The 15,354-nt window shown below is 54.8% G+C and overlaps 1 protein-coding gene across 5 annotated transcripts in view; it reads left to right on the top strand.

Moving 5' to 3' along the window:
* Positions 1 to 15,354, top strand: part of GRID1 (glutamate ionotropic receptor delta type subunit 1) — a 692,098-nt gene that overhangs the window by 14,895 nt on the left and 661,849 nt on the right. The window contains exon 1 of one of the 5 annotated variants that reach the window (XM_061405547.1): positions 12,726 to 13,164. The exons of the other annotated variants lie outside the window; for them this stretch is intronic. Within the exon in view, the coding sequence (XP_061261531.1) occupies positions 13,161 to 13,164 (4 nt within the window). The 5' untranslated portion in view covers positions 12,726 to 13,160. Of the gene's footprint in view, positions 1 to 12,725; positions 13,165 to 15,354 lie in introns of those variants that run through there. 5 annotated transcript variants of the gene reach the window in all.

Genomic DNA, 15,354 nt, shown 5'->3' with positions numbered 1-15,354 from the left:
CTTCCTACCCTGAGCCAGCTCACAGGGGTGCCTGTGCTGCTTTTATCCACCTCAGATACACTCTGCAGCCTGAGCCCAGCCTGAGCCCGCTGCCCAGCTCCTCAGCCTGCTCCCAGACTTCACGCTGGCTCACTGACCAGCACCCACAGGACACAGGGTCTCATCTGCTGGGAATCACTGGCACCGACTTCACTAATGGCTGCATTCTGCACCAGACTCATCACACGCTCTGTTTCTATCCGTGCACACTCCTTATATATGAATTTTTCAGAATCCCAGCACACCAGAGTCTGCTGGGAGCCTAGACTTTAGACTTTTCCATTTATCTTCCTTTCACTGCAGAAGCCTCATGGACAGTCACCTGGGTGGTGCTGGGAGCCAGCCCAGGAACCTCAGTGAAGGAAGAATGCGATGCGCTTGGCAGCTGTGGTCTGCCATAGGCTCCTGGCGATGGCCTGTTAAAAGGCAGCAGTGCCTGTCAATACCCAGTGTCTACTGACGCCTGTGCCCAGGGCCGTGTGAGCCTCGTCTATGGCCCACCCTGGGGAGCACAAGGAATTATACAGAGAGCAGAGCGAAGCAGAGATGCTTCAAAAAAGCGAAGGATTAGTGGCTGAGTCAGCATTCCCCCTGTTCCTACATGCTGTCCCACTATGCACACGACCCCCTTTTGTCTCAGCCCTCGTCCAGTTCTCTCCATCTCACCAGCTCACAGGCCTCAGCCCCTGTGGTCACTTACTGTCTGTTCCCTGGTTCTGCCCTCCTTTCCAGGCCTCTATCTGTGCAGCAACTAGAATTACTGGAAAAATCAATCCAGTCACCCCCCTGCCCCCATTCTGCTGCAATCCTTCAATGGCTCCTTGCAGTACTAAGAATAAAAGCCAAACCCCTTGCCAGAGCCTGCAGGCCCCTAAGTACCCCAGAGAGGACTGAGCTCACTTGCTTCTCTACGGCCACTCCTCCTGACCCCCTGCTTCAGCCACATTGACTTTCTTCCCATGTCTGCAGCAGGTAAAGCGTGTTCCTACCAGGGCCTTTACACATGCTGTTCTCTCCATCAGGAAGGCACCTCACATGACAAGCTCTCTATCAGCCTCAGCTACTCCTGAGAGCTGACTTCCTCAGAGAGGCTACCCTTGGTTCCAGGGAAAGCCCCTTTCATTCTCTAACAAAGCCTTCTTTTCCTTCTTTGCATGCTTCCTCACCTGCAGTTATTAATTAATTAATTTGTGAGGAGAGTCAAGTCTGTGAGGGCAGGAAAGTGTCTTGTTCATTGTTAGGTTCCCAGAACCAAGCCTGGTGTGCAGCTGGTTGTGGGTGCTCAGTAAGAGCCCCTAGACAGATGACAGGACAGGTGGACACACGAGACCTCAGCTCTCTGAAACCCTTCTCAAGCTTGTGGCCCTGCCTTCATGCTCAGAACCCCTGGGAGTCCCATGGCATGCGGGGCTTGGAGGCTTGTTGCCTTTATAGCAGCCCCATCCTGCCACTTAGGCCCACTTATGCTGGCCCCTCCCTCTTGATCAGCCTCTGGATGTGAAGGTCTTTCTCCTGGTAAGAAATGCTAGGAGCCGATGGCACAGCCTCTCCCTGGCAGTGGCCACTTTCATGGGGGATTCCAAGGCCCAGCACAGGGATGCAGTTACCACGGAGGGCTTTTCCACACTTGTGGGCTGGAGCAGGAAATAATTTTGGAGGCTCCGTTTCTGGAAGGCGTTTTCCCAGGCTGAGGTGCCCTGGCAGGGGCTCAGGGCCACTGGCCTGTCCATCCCCTCTGAGATGTGCTTGTGGGGATGGGGGCAGGTAGTGAGGCACGAGAGGCTTCCCTGGGCTCCGGGTACTGACCCTTTGGGGCTGTGTGGGCTGACTGCCCCTGGGTGTTAGATGGGCGTCAGGACTGGGGTTTCCATTCCTGTCTCCCACCTGGGAATCCTCTGGTGGGCCCGGGAGCCCCCCGACGTGCGCTTCAGTTTCCACCTGCATGTCCCGGTGATGGCATTGTCCCAGCCTCTTGTCTTCCAAACTTGGGCAGCAGAAGGGGCCGGGAGACGGAGGGGCCGCGGCAGGAGGTGCAAGCGTGCAGGGGAGGGCACTGCCGACCCCCGCCAGCACCCCTACAGGAGCCGGTGTGCAGTGCCCGTCTGTGAGAACGTAGCTGCCACCCTGATGCGTTGGCCTCTGAGGAAGCAGGAGTTAGAACCCTCCTGGTGAGCGGGGGCTGAAGGGGCTTTGAAGCCCCACAGTTGTTCACGATGGAATCCCCGTCAGGAGAAGCCAGCCTGAGCGCGGCTCAGGGAACCGACTGTGTCAGGCTACTTAGCTCCTGCCAAGAAAATGCACTTCATGGAAGGGAGAGCAGGGGGTCTGTGGTGAGGATGAGCATGCAGTGCTCCAGGGGAGCCTCAGTGGCAGGGTGCTGTTAGACGGGCGCCACGCCCACTCTGCTCCAGCCTTGTCCCGGGGATGCTCTTCAGGAGGCCCTCCCTGGCTGCCCTGCCCTCATAGCCAGTTCAGTTCAGTCGCTCAGTCGTGTCCGACTCTGTGACCCCGTGAATCGCAGCACACCAGGCCTCCCTGTCCATCACCAACTCTTGGAGTTCAAACTCATGTCCATCGAGTCGGTGATGCCATCCAGCCATCTCATCCTCTGTCGTCCCCTTCTCCTCCTGTCCCCAATCCCTCCCAGCATCAGAGTCTTCCAATGAGTCAACTCTTCGCGTGAGGTGGCCAAAGTACTGGAGTTTCAGCTTTAGCATCATTCCTTCCAAAGAACACCCAGGGCTGATCTCCTTTAGAATGGACTGGTTGGATCTCCTTGCAGTCCAAGGGACTCTCAAGAGTCTTCTCCAACGCCACAGTTCAAAAGCATCAATTCTTCAGCGCTCAGCCTTCTTCACAGTCCAACACTCACATCCATACATGACCTCTGGAAAAACCATAGCCTTGACTAGATGGACCTTTGTTGGCAAAGTAATGTCTCTGCTTTTTAACATGCTATCTAGGTTGGTCCTAACTTTTCTTTAGGCCAGGACAGGGTCTAGGGTCTATCTCCTGGCTGCCACGCTGTCCTTCACATCTCCCCTTGTGTCTCAGGGGGTCCCTGTGAGGCCTTTAAGCTCTGCCTCTCAGGTCTCCCAGGGCACGCTGGGCCAGAGCAATGTTTGTTGAGTGGTTGTGTGACTGTACTGAAGGCATGTGCACGTGTGGAGGAGAGCATGCCTATGTGTCCTGGCGAGCTCACAGACACACCCCTGTAGACAGACTGAGCCCTCCCTGGGGGAGCCTGTTGGATGGCCTGCCCAGGGTGTGCTTTGAGGACCCTGCTGGGGCTGTGAGCCACGGTGTCCTGGGGTGTATGGAGCGTCCCTGCTTCTCATGCCCTAGGGGAATCTTGTTGCCTCCGTGTGTGTTTGTGGGGCTGCTGGGTTGAACCATCTGAAGATACCACCCCCTGGCAGCCTCACATCAGGGAATTCTGCCAAGGGTCTGAAATCATGCTCTCTATTAATCATATTAGTCATGTGGGTGTTAGGAACACAAGTGGTGGCCTGAGCAAATAAGGATATTCATCAGGCTGTGTAATGGAAAAGGCCTGCGGAGGTATAGCTTCAGGCATGGCTGGATCCAGGGGCCCAGGTCATATCCTCAGGACACTGCCTCCTTCTCCACACCCTGTCGCTGCCTTCCCCAGGGTGGGCTTCCTTCCCGGGGAGCTCCATCCACTCAGGGCCCCTGGACTGTTGCAGGCTGGGGTCTCATCAGCCAGACCCTGCTCCTTGCCCATGGAAAGAGGGGGCTCTTTAACAAGAGTCTTACAGGGGTCCCAGGCTTGCTGCTCTGTGGCTGGCCGTGGGGACAACCTCCTCCCGGACTCAGCCCTGGTGCCAGTGGAGGGGATGCCCTGATTAGCCAGGCCTGGGGCTGTTGCAGCCCCAAGCTGAGGGTGAGGGGCAGAGCATGGGTGTCACCTGAGGAAGAGGGAGGAGGCTGGGCCCACAGAACACCACGTGCCCTGTGCCTTCTCTGAGCTGCCCTCCAGAAGAGGGAGCAGCCTCTCAGTGTGGGGCTTCTCTGCCCACAGGGCACTCGGGACTGGGGTTGGACCGGAAGCCCTGGGGTCACCCTGGGGCCACTGTTTCTACACACTGAGCTCCAGGAGACCTCAGACTTGGCTGACTTGAAAGCTCTGTGGGGCAGGCAGGGTTAGGAAGGAAGAAGCCAGGCTTTGAGCTCTGTGGTGTGCCCACGGGTGGGCATCAGTGAAGGAGATGGGCTGTGGGCCTGGCCGTGCAGGAAGGCTTTGAGTTAGGGAAGGTTGTGTTTCAGGCATGGGGCAGAATGAGCTGAGCTGCGGTGGCATTTGGGGCAGTGAGGGAACAGTGGGGGCCAGCCTGGCAGGGCAGGAACTTGGGGATAGGAAGAGAGGAGGGGTCCTGGGGTCTGAGCCCTCCCTGGGGGTCCTGAGGGCTCCTGGGGGTGTGGTGTGACCCGGAACTCCTTGGTACACCCACGTCCTGAAGGGGCGCAGGGCTTGGTCCCCAGGGGGTGGAGCTCACTGCTCTGTGGCCTGCAAGTGCAGGGGTGTCTGCAGAGTTCTTGGCCCCAGAATCAGTGTTTCCCACCCCAGGAAGGAGGGGGTCTTTCCTATCCCCACACACCTGTTGTGGGCAGGGGTGCAGGCATCTCTGTCCCCTTCCTCCAGGTGGCCCATTTGTGGCCACCCCTGGGAGCTCACCTAGGTTCCAAGGGAGGAGCAGGTGTCCGGGGGTTGGCAGCCAGAGACCTGGCTTTGCCCTGCACTCCGGGCCATCTCTGCTCATCCTTCTGACCGGTGGGAACACTGTCCCAGGCCACTGTGGATCCTGGGAGTCTGGGCTGGCCATGCCAGAACTAGGAGTGCCAGGGGGGTGCTACCTTATCGGCAGAGGCTCCCCACTCCTCCCAGGCAGTATCTGCCTCCTGCCCCCGAACCAGTAATTGAATAGAAATCCTCCACACCCCGTAGGGCAGAGCCCGGGTTCTGCCTAATCTCGTTAAGAAGTCCCCTGACAGTCTCATTAGGCGGCTGGCTGCTCAGAGAGGTTTATCTCTGCCCCCCGATGGTTAGGCCCCTGGAGGCTGGACCTGGGATCCAGTCCCCACCCAGCTGCCCTCCACACATGGGCTCAGGCTGAGGTGAGGCTGCTTAGCTCTGCCAGCCACCAGCAGTCCTTACTTAATCTGTTACGGTTTGCTGGGCTTAATTACTTTAAAATCATTAACTTTGGCTGGAGAAAGCTGGTGGTGAGGGTCGAGGAGGCAATGTGAGTCTCTGTGTGGGGCATGAGGCTGGGCAGGGTTGATGGGTTGGTTTTCAGCCCACCCAAGACTGCTCTTTCTCTTGACAGTCCTGGCAGGCTGCCCGTCCTGTCTGCTGTGGCCATAGAGCTGGGTGTGGTAGGAATAGGAGTCACTTCTCCCAGGATGTCTCCCTTGGTTGCTCCCTGGCCCAGGCTGGGTTAGTCACGGCATCTGCTTTCCCACAGGCCCTGGGTCGGCTTCGTTCTCTTGAAGCACAGATCACACTCTTAGGTTCCCTAGCCTGGGCCAGGGAGCAGCCATGGGAGACATCCTGGGAGAAGTGACTCCTGAGCAGAGTCTTAACTGGGGGATGAGGGCTACTTAGGTGGTGAAAGGGAAGCAGGCCCTCCAGGTGGTGGAACAGCTTGAGTGAAAGCTTAGGGATGTGAAAAGGCAGCATACTTGTCCAGGGTTGCTGGATGTAGGAGGAGGGTGCTGACCGTCTGACAAGGTCTGCAGGGCTCTTAGAACTTCGTTTCTGTGGTTCTGGCAGAAGTGACTCCAGCTCTGGGATTTGAACCCCTGAGGTGAGCATGGGGTGCAGGCTGTAGAGCTTAGAGGAGAAATCAGGGCTCAGAGCCATACACCTAGATCGGGGCCTTGAGCTGAGAGAGGAGAGACTCACAGGAGTGGGAAAACCCAAAGGGGCCACCACTCTCTGTTCCCCATCTCCAGCTCTGCCATGGTTGACCCTGTGCCAGCCATTGTGCAAAGTGTATGTGAACACCGCAGACCCGTCTGCATCCTCAGGGACCTCAGGCAAGGGTCAGGGCCTAGGCTCCACCCAGAGATTTTGATTTCACGTGTCAGGGTAGGGCCGAGGCATGGGTGTTCTTTAAGAGTTTCCTGATGGCACTGATGTGCAATGGAACCAGCCCATCAACTCCAGCCCCTAGCGATGGAGAGGAATGTGGAAGTTGACTCCATCCTGCTTCCCAGTGGATGAGCACGTGGGGGCACTCGTCATCACAGATTTACTTCATTACAGCCCTGGGCTGCTTCTCCAGTTCAGATTGTGTTTAGAAACGTTCACTTCTGGGACTTCCCTGGTGGTCCAGTTGCTAAGATTCTGAGCTCTCAGTGCAGGAGGCCCGGGTTCAACCCCTGGTCAGGGAACCAGATCCCACATGCTGCAACTAAAAGCTCTCAGGTCCCACAGCTGAAGACCAAGCACACTGCAGCTGAAGAACTGCGCACCGCAACAGAGATCAGAGATCCCACTGGCCACAATGAGACCCAGAACAGCCAAGACCAACAAAAAGAAACGTACACTTCCACAGTAGGAGCTGTTCCTGGCTGAGTTGTGAACAGTCATGTGGTCCATCTCCCTGTCCCAGGCCCTCTGGTAATTTCCCTCCTCAGACTCTGGACTCCGGAGTTCAGTAGAGAGTGGGCAGGGAGAGCCAGGTATCACTAACCGTGAGGTTGGCGTCTCCAGAGAGAACCCACTCTCACGCTGGCTGACACGGGGACCACTTCCTTTCCTGACTTGGGGGCCTCCGCTACCAGACGGTATACTCAGCCAGCATCTCTCAGCTGAAGATGGCTTACCTTCTCTGTAAGGAATATTTCTCTGCAAGGAGTGTTTCATCTCATCAGTAACATAAGGCCGTGGAGTGGTGGTACATGCGTGTCCTAATTCACAAGTTTACAGTAACTTAAAAAAAAACCTCAAGATATTGTTTTTCTTTCCGTTAGTGAGATGGTGGCAGGCAGTAAAGGCCACTGTCTTCTTATAATCGGATTTAAATTGTTTTAATTATACAGCCCATATTCTCCCAGTAACATACTATCTCTGTGAGTTAATGGGCTTTGAAATCTCCTTTTGTTCCATACACTGTAGATACAGATTTTTTTTGTATAATGATTTATTTTATATCTAGAAATTCAGAAAATTAGATATAAGGTAGCTTCGGGGGAGTACTGCGAGATTCTGTTATATTAGAAAAAAGTAAATAAATGTCTACAGAAAACCCAGCCCAAATTCCTGGATGGAATTCTGAGCATCTCCTTGTCTCCAGAACAAGGTTTTCAGAGCACAAGTGATGTACAAAGCCATCAGCATCACTGACTGGCAGAGAGAACATTCCTGTGCTTATAAATTTCTCTGTTGAGCCTTCCATCAGGATATTGGAAAGGAAATGGTCATTCATTCATGCATTCATTTCTTGAGTGCTTACTGTGGACTTGGCCCTGAACTTGGGGATACACAGTAAGGAAAGGCATGATCTTTATCCTTAAAGAGCTGGTGCTTTTCAGAGAAGCAAGCATTTATATACATGACTGTCAAAGAAGACCTTTACTGTGGTCGGTGCTTCTGCATGTTGGGCTTCAGGGAAGAGATTACAGCTCACAGGGCTCCCTCTCTGCCGACGACTGCTAAATGTTGAGGCGGTGCACAGGGGTCTGAGTCAGGCTGCTCTTAGCAGGGGAGTAATGTGACTCTCTAGGAGAAGGCAATGGCACCCCACTCCAGTACTCTTGCCTGGCAAATCCCATGGACGGAGGAGCCTGGTAGGCTGCAGACCATGGGGTCGCTAAGAGTCGGACACGACTGAGCGACTTCACTTTCACTTTTCACTTTCATGCATTGGAGAAGGAAATGGCAACCCACTCCAGTATTCTTGCCTGGAGAATCCCAGGGACGCGGGAGCCTGGTGGGCTGCCATCTATGGGGTCGCACAGAGTCGGACACGACTGAAGCGACTTAGCAGCAGCAGCAGCAGGGCTTCCTGGAGTGTGGGCCTGACCAGGCCTAAAGCTCCTATTCTTCAGACCCAGGGCATTCCAGCCCTGCCCTCCCAGCTCTGTCCTGGGGCCCTGGCCCTGTCTCAGAACCAACTTGAGTAGCTACTGGGACCCAGTCTTAAGTCAACCTACCTCTTACCTGGGTGAGGCTGCCCTACTCAGGCCATAGAGTTGCAGAAAAAGACTCCTGGGTCCTTCTAGCCACTGGCTGAGGATCCACTGGGGGGATGTGTGTGTGTGTGTGTGTGTGCGCGCGCGTGTCTGCACTCAAGGCAGTGGGATTCAGCCTCCTTGGTTCCCCTAGCCTACGGCTGATGCACTACTGAAATCGGCGCCTGGGATCAGCCGCAAGTACTGTGTGACCTTGGTGAGCTGCTGCCCTCTGTTCCTGCTGCTGTCTGTGGCAGGCAGGTGTGCAGTGGGGGTCCTAGCACAGTCTCAGGGAGATGTGCCCTTGAGCACGAGGGCAGTGAGCCCCCTTCCTTCTCCAGTGCTTTCTTCTTCTCCCTGTTCTTTCAGTCCACGGGCACTGTGTTTGGAGTCAGCTAAGGGTCTCTTAACAGCTCTGGGGGAAACGGTGAGAATCTCCTTGACGGTTCAGGAGCAAACAGGATGAGCAGGCTCAGGAGGTCCAGCTCCTTCTCACCCCCTCTAGCCCCTCCACTGGAAAAGCCTGGAGCAATTCTTTTCTATAAGCTTCCTTAGCATAGAACCTTGAACTCAGAACCCCTTCCCATGCCATGAGAGAGCTTCTGGAATTAGTACACTTAAAACTAGACCCTTGGAGAAGGCAATGGCACCCCACTCCAGTACTCCTGCCTGGAAAATCCCATGGACGGAGGAGCCTGGTGGGCTGCAGTCCATGCAGTTGCTGAGGGTCGGACACGACTGAGTGACTTCACTTTCACTTTTCACTTTCATGCATTGGAGAAGGAAATGGCAACCCACTGCAGTGATCTTGCCTGGAGAATCCCAGGGACGGGGAAGCCTGGTGGACTGCCGTCTATGGGGTTGCACAGAGTCGGACACGACTGAAGTGACTTAGCAGCAGCAAACTAGACCCCTTAACCAGGCTCACAAATCCCAGTAGAGCATCCCAGGTTAAAAATCTCTGTGGTGAAACCTCAGGGTCCAAACCTCTACATGGATGCCTCAGAGTAAGAGCTTCAGATTCAGAACTCTCTGACCAGGAGACCCAGTGGGGAAGCCACCCCACCCAGACCCTCCAAGCTAAGGTCCCCTGTTATGGAACCCCAGAACCACACCTTCGAAGCCAGACTCAGCTCAGAACCTCAGCCCAGTGCCCCACTGTCTGGGCGGGCAGGGATGGGGAAATGGGGTGCTTTCCCACTGCTGGCGGTTCCAACTCCACAAATGTAAATGTTGAGCCCTCGGGAGAGACCACGTGTTGTGAGATGTGACTGACGATTCACAACATGTGGCCTCTCACAGTGTTCCTGGTATTTACAGTTGGCGAGAAGTCCCATAGTTCTGGAAAATGTAAGAAAGGGGATGCTCAGACTGAGAGGGCTGGGGGCTGGGAGCCCTGCAGGGAAGAACCGTCGGTCCTCACTGGCTGCAGTTTTACCCTGAGCACGGATAACGCGTTGGTGGGAGGGGATGTGGCTGACGTGGGCCGTCGGCCTCAGGGTTTTCTGCTGTCTTTCTGGCTTATTTAGTTGGGCAGTGGAGGCCCTGGGGGATCTGCTAGCATGTCATATCGGAATCTCTGTGTCAGCAGTAGGATTTTCTCTGTCCACAGAACACCTTGCTCCCTTTTGCCTTGTGTCTGAAGGGCTCATGTTGAAAGATGGACGTGGAGGGTCAGGGATAGTCCCTGCAGGAGGCAGTGTCTTCAGTGAGGCCTGAAGCATAAGGAGGGCTTTGCTAGGGAAGGGATGGGGAACAGCCTGTGCAAAGGTTGAGAGGCAAAAGGAGCAGTGTCTTGGGGGAAGGACGGGTGTGAGGTGGGCATTGGGAGCCTACAGAGCCTGAGGAGCCCAAGAGCATGGAAGCCCTCTGAGAGTTTATAGGATTGGAGGAGCTGCATGGATGTGTCTGCTATAGGGACTGGATGAAAGAGGCCTGGAGTTGAGGGGAACAGGGGACCCACCTATGTTCTCAGTTATGAGGGGCCCGAGCTAGATGGACAGAGAGCTCTGCCTTTCCCTTCCTTCGTGGGCATCCTCCATGCAGTCCTCCAGGGCCACCTCCTCCAGGCAGCCCCTCTGGCCTCCAGTCCTCCCCAGCAGCTCTGCTCTTCTGCCCCTGCAGGCTCTGGCTGCCCTGGAAGGTCCAGGGGGCAGGAAGTTCTTTGCCACTCTTTCTTGCTTCCTCCCTCCTTCCTATCTTTCCTCCCTCTCTCCCTCCCTAATTTTTATTTTTTAACAAAATTATGCACGCAGATAGTTAAAAGAGTTGACGACTTCTACCAGGCTGGACGACCAGCAGCTCCTCCTCCCTGCCTTCGTACCCTCAGCACAGCCCCTGTCCCGTCTTAGCGGATGTTGGGTGTTTACCTGCACAGTTCCTTGGGACACTCTGGATTGCACCCCTTGACTTCTCACTTTGGAGGCGGGGACTCTGGGGCTCCATCCCCATGCTTTTCCTGTCTCCCCTCTCTCCAGCATCATCATTACGGCAGATGAGCACTGCCTGGAAAGGTTGACCACTTTAGCCCTGCGTCAACGCCCTGAGCTGACTGGGGCGGCCTTTGCCTTTCTTATACCATTTTGTTTGCTCTGCAGTTATCGACCAGTGTTTTGGTTGTCTGGTGCTTCATCCTCCCTGCATTCCCCCCATTCGTTCCCACCCTGTTAGCAGTCACGTGCATGCCCTCTTGTTCCCTTCACTCATTCATGTTGGTTGTGGCTTCCATGCCACTTCTTGATCACATGCCCTAAAGCCTTCTGTCTGCTTCAGGGGGTGCTTTTCTTCAAAATACCTGTGGGGTTCATGCTCAGCTCCCCCCTAGTCTCTGCTCAGAACGTCACCACCTCTGAGAGCTCTTCCCTGACACTCTCTAGAATTTCCCTCCGCTCCCTGTCCCATCCCCCAGCTCGCCCCTCAGTGTCCTGTTTTACTCCATGATACTCCTCTGTTTTGAAGGTGCCATTAATCTAGATGGTTGACCTTGTTATTGTGTGTCCACCCCATATGGAATGGAAGCTTTTGAAGGGCAGGGATTGCTGCCTTTTGGGTTCCCTGTTTCTGGCCTAACCCCCGGCACACAGAATGCACCCAGTCAGTGTGGGTTGCATGAAAGACTGCATACCTCCTAGCTGGCTGCCAGATCCTGGTGCAGGAAGCTGCCCTGTGATCTCCTAAGGGTCACCCTCACACCTCCCTCCTGAGGTCACCTCTCTTTCCTTGACTCCCAGCCTTCTTCCTCCTTTACACATTCCCTCTTTCATTCTCATGGCTTCCTGGGCTAGGTGTGACCTGCCCTGTCCCCAGGGTGCTCAGTGTGGCCCTCCCTGAGGGCCAGCCTTGAACCCGCCTCTTCAGTGGGAGAAGTCCTACCCCCTCCCGCCGTGTGCATCCTGCAGCACGGGGCTGCCTGGCCCAGTCACAGGGTGCCTCGGGAACTCTGGAACCCCTGGGAGCAGCAGGTTAATTAGTGTGGCTGAAGTAATCACCGGATCTGGATAATCAGCAAATCCATCCCCAAGGGCAGGCATGTGCCTACCCTAGCCCTCACTCAGCCCACCCTCCTGCATGGGGCTCTGAGGTGCTGTGGCCCAGCCTCTGGCACACTTCTCTGTCCCCCACGCTTTGCCTCTTCTTCCTCTCCCGCCTTCTCGTGCCTTTCCCCTTCTATGGGGATTTTCTCTGGAGGGCTGCTTTCCTGGGAGGCTCCTAGGAGATGGCCAGGTGTGGTACTGGTGGGGGCATCTTTTCGCTTCCACAGATGTTCACTGGGGTCTCTCTGGGCCAGGCACTGTGCTGGCTGCTGGGTTGGTGGTGGACATGGCAGATTCATGGAGCTTGCCATCTAATGGAGGAGGAGTGAGAGGCAGCACTTTGGAGGCAGACCAGCTGGGTCTGAACCCTAGCTCTGCCGCTTACCAACTTGACCTTGAGTCTTACTCAAGCTCCCTGAGCTTCACTTTCCTCATCTGTAAAATGGGGATTGACATAGCACCCGGCACCCCCGGTATTTATGTGAATTTAAAGGGACACATGATCCTAGGAGGTGCTCACTGAACCCGGTCCCGTCTTCATCCTCAACACACATCAGAGCAGCAGGCGTGAGTCAACCACCTGCTGTGTGCTGGGTGTGGTGAGGAACACAGAGGCAATCTTGCCCGGCCTCAGAGCTCCAGGAACTCACGGTGGAGGGAGAGGAAAGGGGGAGGGCAAGGTGAGAGCCATGCTGGACAAAGTAACGGAGAAGCAGGACAGAGTGGTTAGTTCAGCTGGGGCCTGGAGAGTCCCTGACGTGGGGGGACCTCCATGCTGGACATTAAAGGTTGGACTGAGCTTAGAAAAGAGGAGCAGGGGAGGCTCCCCTAGGTGTTGGAGTAGGCACCACGGGGATCTGATAGCGAGTGGGCTCCTGAAATGAGAGAGGGTGGCAAGCTCCCCAGTGAATTCCAGTCAGGGCTCCTTCAGTAGTATGGAACAAGGATCCAGTTCACTTTGGCCTTTGCCAAAAGGGGACTCAGGAAAGACTGGATCCTGGACTTTGGAGTGAAGTCTTTGTGACTCTGCTTGACTTCATTCTTTTGCCAGGCTTCCTCCATATGTCAGTCATTCTTCCTGCTTAGCAAAAATTCCATGGTAGGGGGATGAGAAACCCCTTCTCTATTCACTCCAAGGAAGACGACCTTGGAGGACTCTGATTGGCCTAGTGGGGGTCATGTGTCCATCCAGGAACCAATCAGTGCTGCTGGGGTGGAAGCGTCCTGATTGGCCCAGCCCGAGTCATGTGCCCATTCTTGAATGATTGGTATTACCGGACCTAAGGGTGTCCCCCCTGGCCGTGTGCTTCTCATCTTTCCAAGACTGTGTTAAATTGGAAGAAAAACTTCCCAAAGGGAAAGAAAAAGACTGTGAGCCGAACGAAGTGAATGAGTAAGTGTGCTAGTCGTTCGGAACTGAGGAATTCCACCATGGCAGCACTCCTCATGGGTCTCGTCCTCATAATGCTGTTTTCAGGACTGGGTTAGGCCTCCTCTGTTGAACAGTGCCTGTCACCTTTACAGCTCCAGGGGGGATTTCAGAGGCGGGTCAGTGTCTCCACCAGACCCGGACTTGTGTGGTAGTGTACCTGGGGCTCAGCTGTGGTTGGGAGCCGTCTTCCCCTTACAGCACAGTGTCTCAGGGGTAGGCGCCCTGGCCATAGACTCCTCAAGGATCAGAGGCTCCTGGCTCCTGCCACACCCTGAGTCAGCCTCTGGTCCTGTCCTGTCCACACTCACAAGGGGTGGGTGGACTCTCTTTTAGGGGCTGGGCTGCATTCCTCATAGCTGGGCCTGGGCTTGTGGTCAGTCCATTTGTTGACTGATCAGGCAGTCAACTAGAGTGGGCCAGGCAGTCAAGTGGGCTGTGTCACAGGGTCTTTCTAGAATGTGTATAGGCAATGCTTGCATGAAATAAAACAACTGTCAGAAACAATTTATAGCCATGTTCCCATGGAGCCAGGCCTGGTTATGACTTTGCATGTTGCCTCCTGGCAAATGAGGTTTGTCACCTAATCATTGCACTTTAGTGCCTATAATGAAAGGCAGCCTGCGGATTGGATTGCGGGGGGCACCACAGGGCTCCTGTCCCCCAGGGGATGCTGTGCGGAGCTAGTCCAGGTCTGGGAAGGCATGGAGCTGTTGTGGGTGGGACGCAGCCCCAGTGGGTCACGGTGGAGTGGTCAGGCTGTGGGTGGGATGCAGCCCCAGTGGGTCACAGTGGAGTGGTCAGGCTGTGGACACATGTTTGGATTTCTTCTTCAGCTTCTGGTTTGGGCTCTAGAAGAGCCCCTGAACCATCAGGCTCCGTGTGCTGTGGCTCTGCTTCTGGAACGTTGACTATCCTGGAGGCTCTCACACCCTGCCCTCCTGTCTCTGATGTGTCACAGTTTTTTCATTCAGTCACCAACGCTTTCTGATACCTGAATGTCTGCTTGGCTTGGGGTTAGGGGTTAGGGATTACAGTGGAAACTAATTAGTATCTACACATGCCATGTTGAGCCCTATTAGTGTTTTCTTAGTGTGAATGTGTAATGAAAAAATCTCCTTCTGAGACACAATGTTGGACTAGTAAGTCCAGTGATCAAACTCCCAGGAGGGCAGCCTCAAGTTGTCCATGACGAACACTGGCTTCAGAAAAGTAAAACAGCCGCTGCCAACTGCCTGGCTCCAATTAGGGTTGACCTTTGTGATCAATATGTGTGATGTTCACATGGCCACTGGATTCCTGCCCCTTTACTGGCTGATGAGGCTCCATGGAAACCATGCTCAACAGAACTTTGGGAGGATCTGCGAAAGGGTTAGTTTGCCCTGGGCCAGGACCAGGCCAGGTGCCTGTACCTCCTACCCCATCTTCATGGTTCCCTGGGGAGGTCAAAGTGGCGAGGGGCCCTCCTCTCATTTTGGAGAAGCAGTCATGGGAAGTGCAGGGAGTTGGGAGTCAGATACTTCCAGAAGGCTGCCCCAGCTCTCCCACTTGTGCATTTCTCCTGGCATCGTTTCCTGAGCTGCAGTTCCTAATTGTGTGTCAAGTGCCTGCCCTGCGTTGGTCTCCAGGCTGGGTTCTGGGATACAGCAGTGAATGGCAGAGACCTCATGAATCTGTCTTTATTTCTAAGATGGGGACAGCTCTACTTTCCTTGGCTGTTGAGGAATGAGATACAGTAACAGCATGTTACAAATTGAGTTCTGCACAACTGATTCTACAAAATGTTATCGAAGAAACAACACATGACCCAGCTAGATGCTTCTCTTGGAGACATCACCACATGCATTGGCATATTTAAGGCTCTGAGAAGTCCTGCAGTCAAGAAGTCCATTAGCTTTTGTGAGCTCAGCATTTGCAGGCCCAGTTGAGCGTGGAACTTTCTTTGGCAGAGCACCTAATAGCATTCTGTGTAATTACTGCTTCAGAAAACCCATTTTGGGAATGCCAAGGTAGCATATGTAAAGTACCCCATGGAGCACCCTGCACCTGCAAGGCGCTTAATACCTGAGTCTCTCCCTGCTTCCATGTCCTGAAGGAGACACAGGGACCAGGCAAAGCCCAGCTGCCCACAAATCAGCCTGCTGGAGCTGACGG

This window comes from Bos javanicus, chromosome 28 (assembly GCF_032452875.1).
Source record: "Bos javanicus breed banteng chromosome 28, ARS-OSU_banteng_1.0, whole genome shotgun sequence".
Lineage (NCBI taxonomy): Eukaryota > Metazoa > Chordata > Mammalia > Artiodactyla > Bovidae > Bos > Bos javanicus.
Note: the sequence above shows the minus strand (reverse complement) of the source record. Positions and strands in the feature narration are given on the sequence as shown.